The 22,689-nt window shown below is 41.4% G+C and overlaps 1 protein-coding gene across 5 annotated transcripts in view; it reads right to left on the reverse strand.

Annotated features, from left to right (window-relative positions):
• Positions 1 to 2,532: 2,532 nt before the first annotated feature.
• meak7 (MTOR associated protein, eak-7 homolog) overlaps positions 2,533 to 22,689 on the reverse strand; it is a 27,778-nt gene continuing 7,621 nt past the window's right edge. For 2 of the 5 annotated variants that reach the window (XM_078544575.1, XM_078544576.1), the window contains exons 2-10: positions 22,247 to 22,531; positions 20,616 to 20,769; positions 20,187 to 20,390; positions 17,068 to 17,301; positions 15,493 to 15,637; positions 10,777 to 11,220; positions 7,979 to 8,097; positions 4,767 to 4,946; positions 2,533 to 3,481 (exon numbers count right to left, since the gene is read on the reverse strand). In XM_078544575.1, coding sequence (XP_078400701.1) covers positions 3,362 to 3,481; positions 4,767 to 4,946; positions 7,979 to 8,097; positions 10,777 to 11,220; positions 15,493 to 15,637; positions 17,068 to 17,301; positions 20,187 to 20,390; positions 20,616 to 20,639 — 1,470 coding nt within the window. In that variant the 5' untranslated portion in view covers positions 20,640 to 20,769; positions 22,247 to 22,531 and the 3' untranslated portion in view covers positions 2,533 to 3,361. Of the gene's footprint in view, positions 3,482 to 4,766; positions 4,947 to 7,978; positions 8,098 to 10,776; positions 11,221 to 15,492; positions 15,638 to 17,067; positions 17,302 to 20,186; positions 20,391 to 20,615; positions 20,770 to 21,809; positions 21,954 to 22,246; positions 22,532 to 22,689 lie in introns of all 5 variants that reach the window. The other 3 variants (XM_078544577.1, XM_078544578.1, XM_078544579.1) reach the window with 3 other exon arrangements.

Consider the following 22,689-nt stretch of genomic DNA (forward strand, 5'->3'; position numbering starts at 1 on the left):
TCATTTTCAGGTCCTAAAACTTAAAATGAATCATGGTGAATATGAAATGTAAAGTGATTCATTTTGGTAGGAAGAAGGAGGAGAGGCAATATAAAATGAAAGGTACACTTCTAAAGGGGCTGCAGGAGGACCGGACATGGTGTATGTGTACAAATCATTAAAGTTGGCAGGGCAGGTTGAGAGAATGGTTCTTAAAAGCCCATGATGTTGTATGCTTTTAAGTAGGGGCACTGAGTACAAAAGCAAGGAAGTTATGATAAACCTGTTTAAAACACTGGTTCAGCCTCAACTGGAGTATTGCATCCAGTTCCAGGCACCACACCTGAGGAATGATGTGAAGACATTATAGAGGGTGCAGAAAAGATTCACGAGAATGGTTCCAGGGATGAGGAACTTCAGTTACGTGGATAGATTGGAGAAGCTGTGGGGCAGTTCTCCTTAAAGAGAAGATTAAGAGGTTTTGAACACTCCTATAAAATAATGAGGGGTCTGGAGAAATTGTTCGCTTTGGTGGAAGGATCCAGAATCAGAGAGGTGATTGGCAAAAGAAGCAGCAGTGACACGGGGATAAACTTTTTTTAAAAATTGTTAAGTTATTACGATCGGAAATGCATTGCCTGAGTCTGTGGTGGTGGCAGATTCAATCATTCCTTTCAAAAGAGAATTGGGGGAGAAAAAGTGCAGGTCAATGGGGAAAAATATCAGGGGAATGGGACTGGGTAAATTGCAAAAGACCACAAATGGCTGAATGGCCTCCTCCTTCTGTGCCATAACTGTTCTATGATTCTATAGAAATATTGTGAATCTACAAAAACTGTTGGACCGAAGATGTTTGTGATTACTTGCTTATTCAGCTGTAAAGTGTCAAGTGGCACATAAATTCCAAGGTCCACAAACGTAGATATTAAAAAATGGACATTAAAACTCAAAGTTCTGTGTGGCATTTTTCTATTTAATCACCATTACAGATCACTTGATACAATTTACAAGGACAATTAAGAGAATTGGTCTAGTTTATAGATCTCATTATGTAAAGTAAATAAACCAAGGTTAAGCTAGGAATCATTCTTACAGCTTTCCTCTGGACCTTTTCCAAGACCACTAATGTGAAGAGGGGACATTAAAACTGGGCACTGTATCTGACCAGTGACCTACATGATGTCAGTGATGTAATTTGATTTATACCGAAGGGTTCTTTTTTCTTTTCAGAAGCCTTGTTTTGAATTACTGACGGCCCCTTCCTTTCCTAGTGATCTTAAAGGACATTTCTTTGTTCCCTTCTAGTATATTCCCAACAACGGATGTTAAACTGATAGGCCTGTAGTCCCCTGGTTTCTTTTTTGAAAAATAGGAACTACATGAGCTGGCTTTAATCCAAGGGGCTGACTCTATTTAAAGTATAGAGCACCTGTCTCTCCCTTTAATCACCATTAACAGGATAACATTTCTGATGTCTACCCTTCATCCAAACTGAAAACTATAACAATCAAGTAAGATTGAGGAAAAGGGAGGAGAGAAAATAAAGTCAGTCTCTAGTCTCTGCTCTACGTCCCTTCTGAATCTGAATTCTGGGTTGAATGACCTGCAAAATGCTTAATAGAATTAGTTCCTTCTGTGATGGGATCACTTCTTGTCTGGTCCCCTCCCTTTATTCATGCTCATCTTTAAGCTTCCTTCTGATGAAGGAAACTTGATCCTGCCTTTTCAATTTCCCCAGTCTGAATCACCTGTTTATTTTAAAACCGTTTATTTTGGCCCTAGCATTTTCTTTCTATGACTAATGTTTTGTCGTGTTTAAAACGAGTGGTACCACCCAGGAAGTAAACGACCCAAAGCGTTGCTTATATTTAATCTTAATGTCATCGACATTCAAATTCAAACTGAGTGCTTTGTTTTATATTCCACCCTCACCACCATATTCGCTCCCACCCACTGACAAAATTGCCCTTAAGTTCCAGCAAACATAAGAGAGATAGACGTACTTCATTTGAAATACAAGGAAAGGGGGGTCGTTCTCCTAATTTGGAGTAGTTAATGATAATGGAGGTTTCATCTCATGAGACCTAATTATTTAGGTGCTGTTGCTGAAGCAAGCAAACTATTAACAAGGAATTTTATCCCTCATCTGCACCCACCTGAATGTCTCCCTTAATCCTTCGCCATGGGCATGTTGCTGACTCTTGGATTTCTGATGAGCAGTGGGTAGAGCAAAATGAGGGAAACTATAGATATCCAATATGATGAGCTAGTTTGCAGGGAAGCAGCAAGCATGCAGAAATGGCACTTAAAGAGATACACCCTAATAAAAGGTATGAGAGTTGACAAAGTCTAGGTTACTGTGAACTCTTGAATCCTTCAAGGATTTATGAGACTGCTTGATTAAACCAGTAAATGAGAGGTTTCATTCGAAATCTACAAAAACTTCATACAATAAAATTCAAGTTATTTTAATAAGGTGACATGGTCTCTTACAACGCAGTCTCTAAACACACAGAATTTTGAGAAATTTGTAAACACATTGAAACACCACAATTTTACTTGAACAAATTTACTATCATAGGAAAATTTATGTACATTGAAAAATACAATCATTCTGCAATAGTATTAAACAATGCAAACTTTGCAATTACTAATGCTCTATAAATCAGTGATAAAATTACCAATATCTAAATGCATGTGAAAATCCAGGCTATGTTTGGAAAAAATACAAAATCTGAAGCCGAATCACTTCCAATATAAAAGCAAAATACTGTGGATGCTGAAGATCTGAACTTTCTGTTTTTATTTCATGTCCAATATACTCCCCCATCCAAGGTAAGTATCACTTTGGTATAAACTGTCCATAGTTCTGGCTCCAAATGAAACCGCACTGGGAACTTAGCAACTGCAGAAAATACAATTTCTTTGTAAAAACCTAAACAAGCTGTTCAGTGCTTGATGGGTAAAAATGCACTAAATCCAGTAAAATTCCTTTCGTGTAACAAAAAGTGAATCTTACCTCACTTTTCTCTAAAGAACAAGGTTGTTTTGTGCAAATAAGTGTCACAGTAATTAGCCTTATAATTGTTTTTTCCACCAAAAGCGGAAACCAGCCCAGGGATCAGTTGAAGGTGCTTTGTTGTCCATACACCCATGACTTTATATTGGGAAAATCTTTTACTGTGATAGATGTATTTAATTAGTATTCTATATGGAAGAACGGAAAATTCTGTCCTCATCTGCTGGTTAACTAAGGGTTTCCCCTGATACCAGAGACTTGAACAATTCAATTGTGCCCTCTTTTTAAGGAATAATGGTGACATATAAAGGCTTCATATTATACTTTACTGGTTGTTCTGTGCTTTCATGTTTGGAAGGCATTTCATTCTTCCCCTTCGTCTTCACTTGGGTCTCGCAGTCCATCACTCATCCGTACTTTTCCAACCATGTGCAGCAAGGCCTGTGCTTCAGGTTCAGAATCTAGTACACTCTTGGGCTGAGACTAGGAGTGAGTGAAAAGCACAACACTGTAGAACTTGAATTCAAGCACTGTAGCCGAATCCCGCTTTACATTTGGTCAACAATGATAAAGTAAATTTGGTTGTTTCATTTAATACTATTAAGCATATCCACAGTTGAATCGTGATTTTAAAACACAATCTTTACTGCCAGTTTTCATAACCGGTATAGAAGAATGCCAAGAAAAATATTAGTTGATCATAAATATTTTTATTTAAAACAGCGAGTGTTGACATCGCTCAGGTTTACCAAGCTGGAAACAGCTGAGCAAATAATTCTTTTCTCTATCTACAGATACTGCCTGACCTTCTGAGTATTTACAACATTTTCTGTTTTTAATCATCAATAAATACTGACTCCGCCGGGTTTGGTTAATTCCTTTTAAGCCAGTACTCTCTATGATGCTCTCAGCACTCACTGTTTAAATAAATTCCTTTTAGCCAAATCTTCAGGCATCACAACCTATATCCTTAAATGTTCAAAAAACAATGTATTTGGTGCTGCCATTTAGACTCAGATGGAGTTATAGGTCCCATAATAAAAACAGAATTTGACACTCGAAAATCACTTAATTTGTGATCTTGTAGATACTCTACCAATTTTACCTAACAAAAAAATTTTTCATAGGTCGCCCTTGCTAGCAATTACAATTAAAAGGTTCAACTTCTGCCCAACTCAAAATCTCACCATCTCATTATTTTTGTATGGATGCAAAAATGCTTCCATGAATATTGTTAGAAATGCAGGTGTTAAAACATTTAAACTGTAGCTCAGTTTCTGATCAGAATGTTTCACTTACTGGATGTTATGCCAAAGGTCTTTACTGAAAAACAGTGAACTATCAAAAGATTCACTTTAAAATCATATTAAAGACTCTACAAAACAGAGAATGACTTAATTAATAACCATATTCCAGACTAAAGACTCCTGATCAAGGTACTTCCTTGTCCCATTGCGAATCAGGTAAAGTAGACAGATGCAAGCACGGGGATTCCAGTCTCAAAGGAGACGCATTTGCAATTTCATAATCTCTTCCCTCAAGGAGATTTGACATTTTGTCTGAACACATGCTAGTGTGTAATGGGATGGTAAATGGACTGAATTCTGTCCACTTGAACAATCCTTGACTGGCACAAGCTGATCTTCAGGCTTTCTAGTTGAATTAATCATTTTTAAAATTGCAATTGTGAAGACATCAACAATTATACAAACTGGGCATCAGTCATTAATGTACAATTTTTTTTTTTTTAAAAAGAGTTATAACTTACCAATAGATCTTCAGGAGGGTTTCCTACTCTCCATAGCTCCAAAGTGTCAATCCTAAAATTTTCCTGGGCAGATAACTGAGGGCTATTGTAAGTTGTACACCGTGGCTTTGCTTTGCTGTGTCCTCTGCCATAATCACTATCAATCCACAGTCCAAAGTAATAAAACTGCCCTCCCATGCCCTGTGTAAGCATTGCAAAAGAATATCAATTTTATGATCATTAATATTAAATTTGAAGTGTGGTAATGTCATTTGTTACCATTATAGAAGAATGCCAAGAAAAATATTTTTATTTAAAACAGAATATTTATAATGCATTGATTCTAATTAGTTGGTAGCTTTCGTTTATCAAAAAACGACAGCCTGCAGCCAACTAGGAGATAATTCCATCTGCGTTTTAACCACATACAGTCTGCCTTTGCATAATATGCTGTTCACCAAAAGGTTTGACTTTGGAAGACTGCATTTATATAGCAACTTTATCTTTGCTCAGAAACATTCTAAATGACTCCAAATACAAATGAATAGTGTGGCAGCCAAATGTAACTAGTTAATCAATTTTTGATATTTGGTCAGCAAGGAACGTTGCCCATGGCATAGTTTAATGATCTCCTAACAAAACAGTACTCCCTCAGTATTGCACAGGAGTGTCAGTTCAGATTGTAAACTTATGAAAACAAGAAAGACAACATTTATTTATGTAGCCTTTTTCACTACCTCAGGACCTCTTAAACTGCTTTACAGCCAATTAGCTCATTTTGACGTATAGTCACTGTTGTAATGTAAGAAGTGTGGCAGTCAACTTTCACATTACAGGCTCCCACAACCCGCAATGATTGATCAGATTATATGTTTCAAGGTGTTGCTTGAGGGATAAATATCGGCCAGTTCAGCAGGAAATCTCCCCTGCTTTTCTTCAAATACTGCCATGGGATATTTTACATCCATCAGAAAGGGGCTAATAGGTAGCAATTCCAACAGTGCAGTAATCGCTCTGTACTGCAATGAAGTGTTAGCCTAAATTTTAAGCTCATGTTTTCGAATTGGGACTACAACATTTTGACTTAGAGGCAACAGTGCTACCAACACAGCCAAAGCTGACACAAAAAGTTGAGAAATTCCAATAGTGCAGGAGTCGGCTTCGTGTAACGAGTTATAACAAAAGCAGAAAATGCCGGAGGCACTTAGCAGGCCTGTCAGCGTATCGGACGTTAAAGATCAGCCAACATCACCGGAGTGGGCCCTTTGGCAGGATAGTGTTCACATCTGAAACATTTACTCATCTGTTTTCTCCACGTAAGTACCTCGAACACACTTTGTTCTCATTAATGATTTCTAACATTTTCAGGGGTTTTTCTTTTTTGCTATTTAAAAGAATGTACTACATTGCAAGGTCTGAGCATTTTGTTATATTGCCCTCTCTGCTGGGGAGATGTAAATAAAGTTGGTTAAGTAATGGCTGCCAGCTGTGAATCTACATGGTTTTTCTCAGCACAATACACAAAGAAATTAGTGCTTACCAAACTTCATTTTTTTCTACAACCGTTCTGATTCCTAGTTACAAGTGATTTATGGTAATGATTGGTTTAAACTCCTCTTCAAAACCAGAGGCCATTGACCCTCTAAATTTATGCACCACGTGGTGTGCCACACTGTATGAAAGGCGAAGATGGATATTTTCTTTTCTTTTGGTATATTGGAATTGACATTCTTCTTATATTCCAAGAATATAAGGAGCTGGAGTGGGCCAAAAGGTCCTTCAAACCTGCTCCGTCATTCAACACAGTTATAGCTGACCTTCAACCTCAGCTCCACTTTCCCGACCGACCTTTATATTCCTTGATTCCTTTAAATTCGAAGAATCTATCAATCTCAGTCTTAAAATATACTTGGCAACTGAGAAGATTACTCTAATCTGTGTATCAGATGCACAAAATGTGCCACCTAGCGTGGTTTATATGGTTTGGCTGTCAGAAGCAAAACCAAGTGGTTAGTTTAGAAAATATTATACTATTGTTCTATTAATTACATGGCTGGAAGCAAAAGAAAGACTTGTGTTAATATAGTGTTTTTCACGACCACTGGTCATCTTAAAAGTGCTTCACAGAGACTGTTGTCATGTAGGGCAGCCAATTTGTGCACAGCAAGCTCCCACAAGCAGCAAAGTGATAATGATCAGGTAATCTATTTTTGTGATGGTAATGGATGGCTAAATATTGTTAGAACACAAGGAAGAGCACCCCAGCTCTTCTTCAAAATAGTGCCATGGGATCTTTTATATCCACCTGAGACAGGGCCTCAGTTGAATGTCTCATCCAAAGATGGCATTTCCCACAGTGCAGCACTCCCTCAGTGGGAGATGAACCCAGAACCTTGTGACACAGGAGGAAGAGTGCTACCAGCAGAGCCACAGCTAGCACACTAACCCCTGAACCATTAGGATCAAGAAAAATCAGTGGTTTACTCCGACTTTTTGAAAGTTTAGTTGTGAGTTTTTAAAATTAATTCCTGTGAAATTGTTGAAACATTTAATCTAAATTGCATCTTGGTTGACTTGCTTTATTTCCAATAGAATCTTTATGGCTCCTTGTTTAGGCTGTCAGGTCAGGGGATGCTTTTGGACGGTCAGTGGACATTACTGCCCTTGCAAATGTTTCAGTCACTTCCATTGGGAGCACACAAGCACTTTACTAGAAAAACCTCTACATTGTTGTTTGTTGATTAATTAACTGCAGCAATACTGTTTGCTGCCATGAGCCAGTTTAAAGCAAGTAGCACTTTAAATCCCAAATGGTTGCAGAAATGGCACATTAAAGGTTGTGAGTGAAGTACCAAGAGGGTAGCATTTGGGCCCTTGAAGCATTTTGTGCAATTCTGGTCAAAATGCTTACAACAATATACATACACTGAGGAAAAAAAAACTACAAGAATGCCGAGTATAAGAAGATAAGCTGTTTGGGAAGGCTAGAGAGCCTTAGCTCAACAGTCTATCACAGAGAATATTAAGTGGTAACCTCATGGACATTAAAGCATGAGATTATTCTAAAATGCCCTTCAGAACACTAAGTTTACACACTAGTGATCACACATTAAGTTGTCATGGAGAACAAGCTTCAACAATATACTGAGCTCAAATTACCGAAAGTTCTATGCTCACACTTTACTCATTACTTAATTAGTTCTACGTTGAAGTTAGAATGGTTCAATACTCACAAGTCCATTTGGCATTGTCTGTTGGCCGTGATTTAGATACATATAGTGGTCATTGTAACCTGTGCAGTTGTAGATCCCAAGTTCTGGACTAAGAGTAAACAAAAAACATTTGCTATCCCCTGGAAAAATGTTAGAGAGCAAAAAGTATTATTTTCTGTTGCTTGGAAAAGAAAGTACTTACATTTCTATAACAACACATCACATTCTCAGGGTGACCTAAAAATTATTTTATAGCTGACGGACTGTTTTTGAGGTACAGCCATTGTTGTCATGTTGGGAAACATGTCAACAATTTGTACATAGCAAGATTCCAAAAACAGCTGAAAAATGAATGATTGGATAATCTGTTATTGAAATTGGCCGTGAGGAGTACGGCACAGCAGCAGAAGAACTGCATGCTCTTCAAATATTATCATGGCATCTGAGCAGAAAGCAATACAGCACCTCTGACAGCATCAGGTCCTGACTGAAGTGTCAGCTAAATGATGTACTCAAACCACAGTCTCTAACTGATAAAAGTACGACCAACTGAGAAAGGCTAATATTCAAAGATTAAATTATTGATTCAGATAATAATATTGATTTTAGGCAGGGGACATTTATAACATTCAAATAAGGATTCACATCATGATACAAGGGAAAGGAAAGCCAAGCCAAGCAGCTGGGTCACAGAGATGATTATTTTTTTTTGCCACAGGCTAGCTGGGCTTGTTACCAGAATTTGCTGACCAGTGGACCCATTGTCACTTGCATCTGGTTACATTTCCAACTGCTTTTAAATTCCCCATTCTCAAGGGAGCCACCTGAGCAGCACAGATGCCAAAGCTCAGGGAATATGAAAATCAAATCAACCCAAGCTGTAGAAGGACAACCCCAGCCAAGACCGGCTTATTCTATAGAAAACTTCAAGAAAAGCAATGCGGTAAGTTAAAGCATCAGAACTGAAGTGAGGCAAGAAGGATTGAACAACCGGTGACAGGTAATGCTCCTCTATTTCACTGCTTGTTGTCAATGTGACTGTGGGAGTCTTGAATGCATAGTGACCAGCAAATAAGGGCACACAAATGTGAATTTCTGCCACATTGGCAAAGGCTTCTCTCAAGAGGAAAATGGGGGCCAATTTATTATGTAATCTCCTGGTAACCTGCTCTGCATTTGCATTAACAGAAGCCTGGGTGAAACCTGCCTATTCGGTAACCCAGACAAGAGGGAAGGAAAATAAAATTATTCTATGAAAATAAAAAGTCTTCGAGAAATAAGGCCACATGAATAATAAAATATGTTTAATCTGTTAACACTTTTGTAAAGAATAATTTAAAATATTATGGTTACAATCTGGAATCACTGCCTGAAAGGATACAGATTCAATCAGAACCTTGGGGGAAAAAATGCAGGGCTAAGGGGACAGTATAGTAAGGGAGATAAACACTGCTCTGAACAACCATACCATGAGTTCAAAAGTTGGTATTGCCAGGGTGAAAAAAATCTCGCGGCTGGAGACGAACTTGGGAGGGGGAGGGTCCAGTTATCATGGCCCAAGTAGGAACCAACCACATAGGTAGAGCTAGGAATGATGTTCTGCTGAGAAAGCTTGAGAGGCCAGTAAAACACAGAACCTCAAAGTTATCCATCTCTGGCTTGTTACCTCAGCCATGGCACAGGATCAAGCAGAATAGGGAGTCAAGTGTGTGACTCGAAATGGAGTGTGAGAAGAAAGGGTTTCAATTCATGGGGCACTGGCACCAGTACTGGGGAAAGAGGGAGCTGTTCCTATGGAATAGGATCCACTTGAATCAGCCTGGGATTAGTGCCCTGGTGAATCGTAGAAGTAGGGCTTTTGGATTGGGTTTTAAACTAAAAAGGTTGTCGGGGGGGTGCAATGGGGGGAGGGTTTAGATGAAGGGAGATTTAGAAATCTAAAGAGAACAGTGTAGCGATTTGGGTAAAGACAAGCAGAGTGGAACAGGTAGGAACAGAGAGTTCAACAGTAATAGTAGAACAGCAAATAAGGCTCATGCATATAATAGAAGTAAAAAATAAAATTAAAATAAAGGCTCTTTATCTGAATGAGCAAAGCATTCACAATAAAGATAGGTGATGCGATCCTAAGTAAATCGGGTCTATATGCTCTGGAGTTAGAAGAATGAGAGGTGATCTCATTCAAACATACAAGATTATGTAAGAGGCTTGACAGGGCAGATACTGAGAGGTTGTTTCCTTGGTTGGGGAATCTAGAACACGGGGGCACAGTTTCAGGGAAAGGGGCCGATCATCTAGAACTAAGATGAAGAGAAATTACTTCACTCAAAGGGTTGTGAAACTTTGGAATTCTCTACCCTGTGGATAATCCAAAATTGATTATATTTAAGGCTCATAGACAGATTTTTGGTCTCCTAGACAATGAAAGGATATAGGGAGTGGACGAGAAAGTTAATTTGAGGCCAGAGATCAGCCATGATGGTATTGAATGGCGGAGCAGGCCCAAGGGGCCATACAGTCTTCTTCTGCTCCTATTTCTTATGTTTCTGTGAGGTGGGGTTGTGGGACTAGCTAACTTGCTCTTACAAAGAGCTGACATAAGCTCGACAGGCTGAGCAGCCTACTTCTGTGCTTTATGATTCTGTGCTTATTCTGTATACATTTTAAGATCTTCAGGGTCTAATGGGCAGTCCAAGTGGTGTACAGTAGACATATCTACCGGAGTTACTGGTCTGAGATTGGAAGCTGCAGTGTAAATGCAGCATCAGAAGAACAAAGACTTCTTTTGGATAAATGTCACATCATCAATGCTATTTTACCTTGGAACTGTGGCCTCGCATCCCAAGTGTGGGAGGCATAACCACCGAAGATGTATCCATCTGAATCCTTTATAACCAGTAATGATGGTCCTTTGTGAAGAATCAGACTACAAAAGCGAGCGAAACTTTCCCCATGGAATTGAGAGGAGAACAGCAGCTGCCATTGGTTTTGATGCTCTGAAGGTAGGTAGGTGTTGAGATACATGACTGAGGGGACATCAAAAATAGTAAACACCCCAGTGTCTTTTATACCCACACACTGTGGCAGCAGATGTTTTGTGCTGAAGAGTTCACCATAGGACTCAGAATTTGTAATTTGAAGGCTCATTGCAATAAATACATGGAGAAAAGTAGGAATATAGGAGACCCTATACACCCAGTCCTTTAGTTCATGCTGTCCATATTCCGCATTCAGAAAATTATCTGTGGTCGGGTCTTGTCCATCTGTCAATAAAGGAAAGAAAAGTGACCAATTACTAAATCAGGTTCACTATGCAGATCATATATACTGGACATTGCTAACAAACAAATTTTTAAAAAGGCTGGATTTCATGGGGGTTGAATGACTCGCGCCACACCACCCCAACACCACAGCCCCCCACCCCACCCAACTAAAAAGTCGACCGATGAAGAAAAAGTCCACCCCGCAGCAATAATACACTGCGGGTAGCAACAAGGAAAGTGGGACTTCTGCCCCTCATTGGGAGGAAGTCCCGCCCTCGGGGGCTGCCAGTTAATCCGATTGGCCAGCAGCTCTTGCAGTCCAGGTAGTGCCAGAGCTCAGTAGTGGGCACTACCAGCACTGCAAACAGGCCCAGGATGAAGGCCCTAATGGATCCCGGACTCAGTTAAGTTAGGAGTACTGGGTGACGAGGGATGAAGATGGTTAGGAAGGCATCTGGGATACTTGCCTTATTAGCCGAAGCATAGAATGTAAGAGCAGGGAGGTTATGTTGGAGCTGTATAAAACGCTAGTTAGGCCACAGCTGGAGTACTGTGTGCAGTTCTGGTCGCCACATTACAGGGAGAATGTGATTGCACTGGAGAGGGTGCAGAGGAGATTCACCAGGATGTTGCCTGGGCTGGAGCGTTTCATCTATGAAGAGAGACTGGATAGACTAGAGTTGTTTTCCTTTAGCATAGAGAAGGCTGAGGGGGGACCTGATAGAGGTATACAAAATTGTGAGGGGCCTAGATAGGGTAGATAGGAAGAAACTTTTCCTCTTCGCAGAGGTGTTAATAGCCAGGGGCACAGATTTAAGGTAAGGGGCAGGAGGTTTAGAGGGGATTTGAGGAAACATTTTTTTTTACCCACGAGGTGGTTGGAGTCTGGAGTGCACTGCCTGGGAGGGAAGGGGGGGTGGGTGGTAGAGGTAGGAACCCTCACAACATTTAAGTAGTATTTGGATGAGCATTTGAAACACCACAGCATACAGGGCTACGGGCCAAGTGCTGGAAAATGGGATTAGAATAGATAGTTGCTTGATGGCCGGCACAGACACGATGGGCCGAAGGGCCTGTTTCCGTGCTGTATAACTCTGACTGACTGAAGGTGTGGGTTTTGCAGTGTGAGCGGAGAGGAAGGAAGTGGGGTATTATCTTCAAGGGGGGTGCGGTGGGGTGTGGGTTGCCCCTGATGCGCAAAGGGCACCACCCATTCCTTCCCACCCGCCTTTATAAAAAAGCTTTTATGAAAAAAACGGGTTGCCCACTCCCACCTGCCTGCCCACACCAATCGTGTTATGGCATGGGCAGTGTAATACTGGGGTCAACTGGCCTGTTAACAAGCTCAATTGACCCTTAACTATTTCTTTACATATGGCGGGCGGGCTGTTGATTTCAGAGGAAGTCTTATTATGGGGGAACAGCTTGTGGATGAGAAGGGGGTGGGATAGCTGCCCCCCCCACCATATTTCACATCTCCCCACTCCCACCGAAAACACACCAAGCAGGGGGCCATAAAATCCAACCCCAGATTTGTCAACTCTCTATGCTCCCTACTGAGTACTGCAAAAGAGACCTTCCTTATTGCTATGAATTCTGGAAGTGTTGCAATAATTCAGGCTAACGCTCCAGTACAGTAATGAGGGGCTATGACCTTGCACAGAAAAATATGCATAGAGAGAGCGAGAGAGACAGACAGCGCAGATGAGGTTACTAAGAGATTTAATAGGTGATGTGTAAACATGTAAAATCATGAATAGTTTTGATAGAGTTAGTAAGGAGAAACTGTTTTCAGTGGCAGAAATGTCACTAACCAGAGGGCACAGGTTTAAGGCGATTGGCAAGAAAAAACAGATGACAAGAGGAAACATTTTTCTTTTCAACACAGCAAGGCAAGATAATCTGAATGCACTGCCTGAAAAAACAGATTTAATAAGAACTTTCAAAAGGTAATTGTAGATATACTTGAATGAAAGTTTTACAGGGCTATGGGGAAAGAGTGGGATGTTGGGACTAAGTGAATAGATCTACCAATGAATCAGCTTAGGTGCAATGGGCCAAATGGCCTCCTTTAGCTGTAACATTCTATATTTTAATGTTCATATATTTATAGCTGTCACTTGCTCTCCAGACACTACGAGAGAGAGAGAGAGAGACCCAGATTTTCATACCTCCATCCATGTCAGAACAGGGGTGGGTAATTTAAAATGGTGGGTGGGACCTAATGTTGGGATTCCCACCCCCATTCCCATCTTGTGGGATTTTTATAGTCCCGGGATAAGAGTGTGGATAGCAAGCCTGCACTCAGCCACCCTGCCCTTACCTACTCCATTGCAGAGGTGGCCATTTTAGAGCCTGCTATTTTATGGAGTCAGGCCCTTTTGGTTAGGAAACACGGGGCAGAATTTTCTCTTCGGTGTGCGGGGGCCGATGTGTAAAATGATGCCCTGCGACATCAGGCGTGCGTCCCGACATCACCACCTGTCATTCCGATCTTTCGTTCGATGGGCGCGCACTGGGGTCAGCTGCGTGCCCGCCGAACTGACAAAAGGCCTGTTAATTGTTTTATTAATGGCCTTAAATTAATTGACAGGGCTGTTCATCCAACCTTAAGGCTGGTGGGCAGGCGAGGAGTCCAAGCGGCCTTCACATTTTTCACGAAACCTCATCCACGGGCGGGATGAGGTTTCATGAAGGGTTTATTAAATTAGTAAATATTTTTCAAACATTCCAGAAACATGTCCCAGCTCATGTGACAATATCATATGAGGGGACATGTCTAAATGATTTTTTTTAAAACTTTCTTTATTTTAAACTTTAAACCTGAACTTAATCTCCCTGAGGCAGCTCCATGCCTCAGGGAGATTTCTGCACTCTTTTGCGCACATGCACGAAAGAGCGCAGGCCCCGACTCTCCCTCCTCCCCCACCGCCCGCACAGGTAGCGCTGAGTGCTACCGGGCGCGCGTCACGCTGGGGGGGCCTTAATTGGCCCGCTCACAAAAAATGGCGGCGCGCCAATGGCGGAACAGCGAACGGCTCCATGCCCACCCGCTCCCGACCGGCCCACCCAACGGGGTGAAAATTCTCCCCATGGTTCACAAACTCTCAGAGGAGGACTAAGCCATGAGGGAACCAAATAAATAAGAGATCTGCTTCAAGAATGATTTCATGCCAGGTTTTGAAATATTTAAAAAATGTTCTTTCAGTTTCAATACTTATTGTCAAGAGCAGTCACTCTTGCCTGGAATTCAACTCTTTTGTCCATATTTGAACCGAGGCTTATAATGAGTCTGGAGCCCAGTGGCCCCGGCAGAACCCAAACATCAGCAGTGAGCAGATTGTTGCTGAGTAAATGTCATTTGATAGCACTTTCAAAGACATCCTCCATCATTTTGCTGATGATTAAGAATAGATTGATGGAGTGGTGAGATATGGGCATTAGAGTTTTGGAAGACCTCAAGTTTATGGAGCGTAGAATGTGGGAGACCAGCCAGGAGTGTACTGGAAATGAAGTTGGGAGGTAATGAAGGCACGAATAAGGGTACAGCAGCAGATAAACTGAAATAGGGGTGAAGTCAGGCAATGTCACAAAGGCGGAAACAGGCGGTCTTAGTGATGGTGTAAATATGTGGTTGGAAGTTTGATGTCAAATATACGAACAAACCAATTAGGAGCAAGAGTAGGCCACTCTGCCCCTCAAGCTTGCTCTGCCATTCAATTAGATCAGTGCTGATCTGGTTGCAACCTCAGCTCCACATTGCTGCCTGCCCCTGATTACCTTTCACCAAAGGGGCAGCATGTAGATAAGAAATAGGAGGAAGCCCAGGATAGATCCTTGGAGGACACCAGAGGTCATGATGCAGGAGCAGGAGGAGCTACTGGAAGTGATACTCTGGTTACAATTAGATAGATAAGGATGGAACCAGTTGACAGCAATATCACCAAGCTGGACAACAGTGGAGAGGCATTGCAGGAGGATAGTGTGGACAACCATGTCAAAGACTGCAGGCAGGTTGAGAAGGATGAGGTTTAATAATTAATATTTTTCAACAAAACAACACTCAAATGCATGCTTTTATGATTACATTTTTTCCACTTTGCGCACATGAAAAGTAGTCAAAATTCCCTTAAATTTCCAAGCAGCTATAATTGATAAACATCAGGACCACCTATATTGTGGAGTTTGTAATTCTTGACAATCTGATTTTATTCCAGCTATAAGCCAGTTGTTAAAAAACAGGTATTGATGCACAATATGAGAGTTTAGTACCTTTAGCCTTCAACTGAGATATCAGAATGGTAGTCAGGCGTGATGTACCTAAAGCAGGATCTGAGGTTTTCTCCAAAATCCAACCTCTTAGCATGTCCTCAATTTGCAGTAAGCGGATCACTGTCGCAATCAGATCTCCCGTGAACTTCATGGGGAGTGTACAACAAATACAAATAAAACAGAGCACAAAATGTTCAGAGTACATTATTAAACAGTAGGACACAGCTGAAGCATTACAATTGATCTCAGTCTTGGGGATGGGAGGGGATAAAAAGCAAGGCAAGAACTTAGTTAGACTTCCCAACCTTAGCTGCAATCCAATAATTCCTGACCAGAACAGGAGTCTATGGGTATGAGTTGGTTCAATATGTTGGCCTCTCGCCAAACAATTAGTCAACAGTTGCTGTCCAGGCTGAATAGTGGCTATTTGAGCAAGGTGCTGCCATGACAAGGTGCCTGATCTTTGGCCACTTGGTGTGGCGGGGAGCAGGCAGATCAGGTGACCTCCTTGTGGGACTGCTCCTGGGCCTGGCCAAGGTGGCCATTAACAAGTCCAGGCAGTGGGAGGTCGAGGGGAGTCATTCAGCCTGACTGTCTGCCTCTCTTACACAGCTACATCCCCACCAGGGTGTCCCTGGAGAGGGAGCATGCAGTGTCCACCGGTCTGCATGGAGGCTTTCTGAGACTTGTGTGCTGGGGTGCATTATCAATCCTGGAAATATTTTAATTTAAATTATTAAGCTTCCTTTAAAGCTTTCATTTGTTTTTGTTAGTGGGTTGGTAGTGCCTCTTTCAAATGGGGCATTTAATTGGTAATGGATGCTACAAAAGAGGTGCCAGTGCCATCTGTGGAATCGTTTCACAGTCCAAGTTACTGCCTTCAAGGAAACAAGGACAATAAGGGAACCAGTCACTTAACTTGGACACCCACAGCTATCATATCAATTCAGCGCCCACATATTACTGGGGTCAATGTTACCCAGGCCAGTTCTTGTAAGGTCACCTTCCATAGTTTACAAAAAAATGTTTAAAAGGAACAAGTTTCCAAAACCACATTTCTTTTAAAGTGTTAGAAAGGTTAGGGAAGGTCATACACAAAGTGAAGTCAAAAAGAGCCAAGTCCTACAAATTGCCATCCTACAGATCAAACAAGCTAGAGTTAACAGTTTTATGGACCTGAGTGGTTCAAATGGAGGCTGATTCAGTTTGGCGAGAGATGAAATAAAAGTGCCGAAGTTTAATTCGAGGTATGAACATGCCCAAATTTCATGGTCAAAATAGGAAATCAAGGAATGCAATCTCAGGGAAATCCCTTGCCTCCAAATAATAAACTCAATGAACAGGGTTAAAAACTCTGCAGGGAGGAGACCCTGATTGTAATTCAAAACAAAATCGAATGACTTCACAGGCCGAAGACAGTCAACGGTTTCTATCCTCCTACCAAACCAAGTGCTTCCATCTGCCCCTTTAATCACATTAAATAAGAAGCTCTACAATGAGAGGACGAAGTGTGCGCTTTATATTAGGACACTGGTGTATCTTTGCTGAAACTTAGGACATTAGTAGCGTCTTTACCTCTTTTATTTGCCTTCCTTTTAGAGGGCCATGAGAATCTTGGGAAATCATTCGTTGAACGATGAAAGCTTTTTCTTCAGCAGTGCCTCGCATGACATAAGAAAGAGATAAAACAAACTGTTTCTTGCTTATGGTGTCACTGAGGCCTTCTGATTTTTTTATTGGATCAATGCTTCTCATTCCATTGTAGAGTCGGACTGTCATGGGGCGCAGCACTGCCCTATGCATATATGCCTGAAGAAGAGTAAAACAAAGTCACCCAGCATTGTATAACATTCTCCTAAAACTGCTTCCAACTCTACTTTTACTTTCAGTCATAACTGAGATATGGAGTAGGTTGCTCGAGGTAACCAGCATTTTTCACTCCATCTTTCTAATTAGCAATTATAAGGAATCACAGAGCAAGGAGGCAAAATCATTTCAGTTCTATAAAAAGCTGGGGGACAACTCCCCCTCACAGCAATTTACCAACATCACTTTCAATGCCATTGAGAAGAGCCAAGTGGAGGAAAGTTGCAGCAACAGTCCATTGGTGGATCTCCAAATGTCAGTTTGGAACTGGTGTCACATGGAACTGGTGTCCAGCATACTCTGTTTGAGGACAGGCTTAGACTGCATCCAAATCACATGAGATTGGGTGTACTACAGGTAATTTGAAAAGGAATTGACATTCTAGTTCCTTCCAATATAGTACAGAATCCCTGCCCCGGCTAGGAGATGTTAGGATTATGCCAACCTAGAAAATCCCAGCCTGTAATGTCTGACATAGTTCTATAAATGAAATTAAGTTCAATAAAACAGTGTGATGATTAAACAAAAGCCTATGCTTTCCCATTGGCTGTTTGGAGATGGAGGAGGAAGCATCTCCATCAGGGCGGGACTTCTGTTCTGGTCAGAGATGCCTCCCTTACCTCAGCTAAACTGCCAGCCCCAGGGTTAGTTGTGTGCTGGAATTGGGCTCCCTTGCCCCTGGCAGAGGTAGCCCAGCCCAGAATCAGGGCAGAATTGGTGGTGGTAGGTCATGGAGGCAGCGCGAGAGCAGAGGGTAAGTAGAAATGGTGAACTGCAATTTCTTTTTGTTTTGTGGGACTTGTGTATGGCAATACAAAAACAGAATTACCTGGAAAAACTCAGCAGGTCTGGCAGCATCGGCGGAGAAAAAGAGATTTGACGTTTCGAGTCTTCATGACCCTTCAGCAGAACTGAATGAAGTTAGGAGAGGGGTGAAATATAAGCTGGTTTAAGGTTGGGGGTGGGGGGGGTGGGGGGGTGGGGGGAGAGAAGTTGGGGGAGGGGTGGTTGTAGGGACAAGCAAGCAGTGATAGGAGCAGATAATCAAAAGATGTCACAGACAAAAGGAACAAAGAGGTGTTAAAGGTGGTGATATTATCTAAGAAAATGTGCTAATTAAGAATGGATGGCAGGACACTCAAGGTACAGCTCTAGTGGGAGTGGGGTGGAAAGACTGACTGGGTATTACAGTTATAGATTTAAAAATAATGGAAATAGGTGGGAAAAGAAAAATCTATATAAATTATTGAAAAAAACAAAAGGGAGGGGGATGGCAATGTCTGGCAAGCACGTGCCCTCACTGCCAGGAGCATCCTTTTATTGCCACTCTGCTGGCTTTTGAATGCTGGAAACCAAAGTCCCTGCATCTAGCACCATGACTAGAGCAAACGGCAGGAAACCCGGCAAGGAAAACATTTCCCTTGTTTTAATCTCATTAGCACACGCTCACAAGCCACTGAACGTGCTGTCCAGAAAATGGGGGCAGATAAGAAGGGAGGAGGCAGAAACTAGGCAGTGTGTGAACCAGAGCATTTCAAGTCCTGTCCGTCCCAGTGCAAGAAAACCAAAAGATGAAGCCAGAAAGCTTAAGTTTAAATTTTACACAATTGGCAAAGTGGTTAGCCTGGGAGGCAAAGTATACTGATTATTCTCAGAAGCTAGAGGTGCCCTATAATAAAGCTATGGGGCCTCTTCCCCTCAATTCCTTTTGCTCAACTTACTTAAGCAACTTCAGACAAATGTATACTTAATTAAGCGCGGTCAGGAATGTGGCCATAACCTTACTTGGCTAATTCTATTGCTGATGTAAAATTATATCTTGCAGCTGATGATAGCAATACTGATAAATTGAGAAGTTTCTTATAAACTTATGGGTTTGAACACAAATGTCAAGAGGTCCACAGACTTCTCAATGAACTCTGATCCGTCCACAAGAACTTTCATCTATAAAGCTCTGAAGTCTCACGTTATCTAGAGTCCCATTTCGGGAAGAGGAACGTAATAACTTTAGAACGGGAAGAATTTGTGAAGGAGACGTCTGTTCCAACTCCAAGTTGCTGAATATTCATTCCAGCCTGGCACTGATTCAACAGGATATGAGCCAGCAGCTATATTGTTCAACAAAAACGGTCACCCCCACCAGACAACTAGAGGTGAGCAACTTTATGTGGGACTGTACTGGCAAAACTACATCACAAGAACAATTTTTTTTTAAAAAGCTAAACATCTGCACATCCATTCCCTCACAAATTAACTCAGATTCCTTTTAGCAATCAGAAGTAATCAAACAAAATGTATGCTCCATCCCAATATTCAGAATTCAAAGCCTTTGTGTCGCAGATCCAGCCAACACTGAAAACCCTATACAGGTCGATATGGATTTGTTAATCATGTGCCTCAGCATCAGGGTAGAAATAACTGTGCTGGCCTCTTGGCCTGTCACATAGGTCAGTAGCACAGCTTCTCTGTACAGACCATGATCAAACATTACGGACGGCTAGAAACGAAAGTCAAAAATACGACAGACTAATGCATCGTCATCCAACAAAACTACCCTGCAGCATAAACATACATGACAATAAGGGAAAGTCGTTCTGTCATAAAAGCAGGGACTTCCTTTTTCAATGTTTAGTCAGAGCAAAATATTAGGAAGGACAAGAGGCAGAAAGAAGGGGTACATTAATGTTTTATAAACAAATAAACTTTTGATGCAACTTATTTTTGGATTGCATCTCCGTAGTTTGAAGGTTTTGCTAGGGGAATTGGGGATAAATTTCTATTTGTCATGATAAATCGTTTCACTTCCAGCCCTTCTGTTAAATGCTTACCTTTAACATGGCCAGGGTAATTTGCTTCTGAGCAGCTTTTCCACTTTTTGTGACTTCAGTGGTGTTTGAGCTGGACACAGAGTCGAAAACCTTATCCAGGATAGTCTGTTCTTCAAGAGAAAATTGAGATCTCCACATTCTATTCAATCCATGGCTCTCTGCGTTTCCCATCTTTTCTTGCAGATAACTGCAGGTCCCTAAAACCTATAAAAGGGCATTTGAAGAATTTTACAGGACCAGACCACTGTAAGGAAACAGTTTTACCTCTAAACTTTCTACCGACACACCAAAGCACACATATTGATTGGGAATGGGGGAGGATGTTTTATAGTTGCGGGGGAAGAGAGAGAGATAGAGAGAGAGAGAGAGAGAGATTAACTGATATCAGAATTTCACAATGTACACAAAGGAACGAGTCACAGTATTTACACTGTGGGGGAAAAAAGCCAACATGCAGTTTTTCGCGAGACCTCAGATGACCTCACTAGACAATGCCATGTATTCTTTTGTTTGGGTACATGTACACTTCTTCCTTACGGTTTTACTCTTCATGAAGCAGCAGAGAAATCACTCATAGGCCTTCCTGCACATTTTCAAAACAAAACAAAACACCAAGACGGAATGATGAACCCGCATCGTTATAGCACTTTTCACATCCTCATGATGTCAGAAAGTACTTCACAGCACTTAATTACTTTTGAGATGTAACTGTCACTGTTGTTTTATAGGCAGACACAGCAGTTCGTTAATGCATGGGAAGGCCTCAACAAACAGCAACGAGACGAACAACCAGTTAATATTTTTGGCTTCAAATGCTTGAGTGATAAATGTTGACCAGGACACCAGATATAATATCCTCATCTTCAAAAGGTAAAAGGTTGTTGTGGGACCTTTTACGTCTACCTAAGCTAGCAAGCCAGGTTAACACCTCATCCAAAAGACCTCTGACAATGCAGCACTCCATCAGTACTTCACCATAATGCAAGCGTAGATCTAGGTTTTTAAACACGGGAACATACGATTTAGGAAGAGGTGTAGGCCACACAGCCCTTCAAGCCTGCTCCACCATTCAATAAGATCGTGGCTGATCTGATTGTAACCTCAACTCCATGTTCCCGCCTACCCTCAATAACCTTTTACCCCTTTCCACATCAAGAATCTATCAGGCACTGCCTTAAAAATATTTGAGGACTCTGCTTCCACTGCCTTTTGAGGACGAGTTCCAAAGACTCACGACCCTCAGAGAAAAAAAATTCTCCTCATCTCAGTCTTAAAAGGGAGACCCCTTATTTTTAAACTGTGTCCCCTAGTTCTAGTGTCTCTCACCATGGGAAACATTCTTTCAGCATCCACCCTGTCAAGTCCACGCAGGATCTTAAAGGTTTCAATCAAGTCGCCTCTTGCTCTTCCACAACTCTTTGAGATAGCTGTGCTCTAATTTGGGCCTCTGATTTTAATTGCTTCACCATTGGTGGCTATGCCTTCAGCTGCCTAGGGCCTTAAGCTCAGGAATTCCCTCCCTGAACTTCTCCCTCTCTTTCTTCCTATAAAACACCCCTTCGAATCTATCTCTTGCCTTATTACACTCCTGTGAAGCCTGTAGGACATTTTGTTTTGTTAAACCTGCCATATAAATACAAGTTGTCCTTGCTCTTCTTCCTGTTGTAAGGTGTTGGCTTCATATTTTTACTTTAGCTAGACGGAACCATAAGAGGATGGTGGCAGGAAGCAGTGCAATGACATTCGATATACAGTGTTAACCTTTACCTGGCTTGAAAGAAAGGGTTAACTTATTAAAATTGTACATCATACAATCAATCAATAAGTGGCCAACTTATATTTCTCCCCGCCACATTAACAAATGTGAAGTATTTGGCCAATGAATGAAGCAATGCAACGAATCCGTTCCATCCTAACTGACAAAATACTTTCAGTGTAGGACACAGTCAAGTTCAAGCTGCTTTATTTACTGCAATAACAGCAGCGCTCATTCACAATCCCTTAAAAAAAGTTCCAGCACAAAATGCTTACAAAAACATGACAAAAAGAAAAAAACTAACCAATCAAATCTCCAATTTTGGAAAGAAAGTTCCTTATTGTCTTCAGACTTCATTCTTCTCAGCTGCTGATTCACAGCTTTTCTTCTATTTCGGACGTTAGCCGGCTGGGCTGCAAATCAGCTTTTCTGAGCTCCCTTCAATCACAACTGTGCGAGTTACATTACTACCTAATTTGTGCTCCCTTCAGTGATAGGGCTTCAGTGGTCCCCTTTAGGTCATAATCGTTAGCTGGTGGAACACTCCGTTGCCATAGTAACCGTAAAGCTTGGAGATTACGTTTATTGCCTATGTTCCAAACAGGAAAAGAAAGCTTATGTTCAATCTTTCTGGCTGTTTAATCCTTCAAGGGTAGGCTAAACACAGCTGAAACATAGCAATGATGACTAAAACCCTTCAGACTAAAAGGGCCTGCACCCGAAGCATTAATCCATCTTTTTTGCAGT

Source organism: Cetorhinus maximus, chromosome 6 (genome assembly GCF_964194155.1).
Source record: "Cetorhinus maximus chromosome 6, sCetMax3.hap1.1, whole genome shotgun sequence".
NCBI classification, from domain to species: Eukaryota; Metazoa; Chordata; class Chondrichthyes; order Lamniformes; family Cetorhinidae; genus Cetorhinus; species Cetorhinus maximus.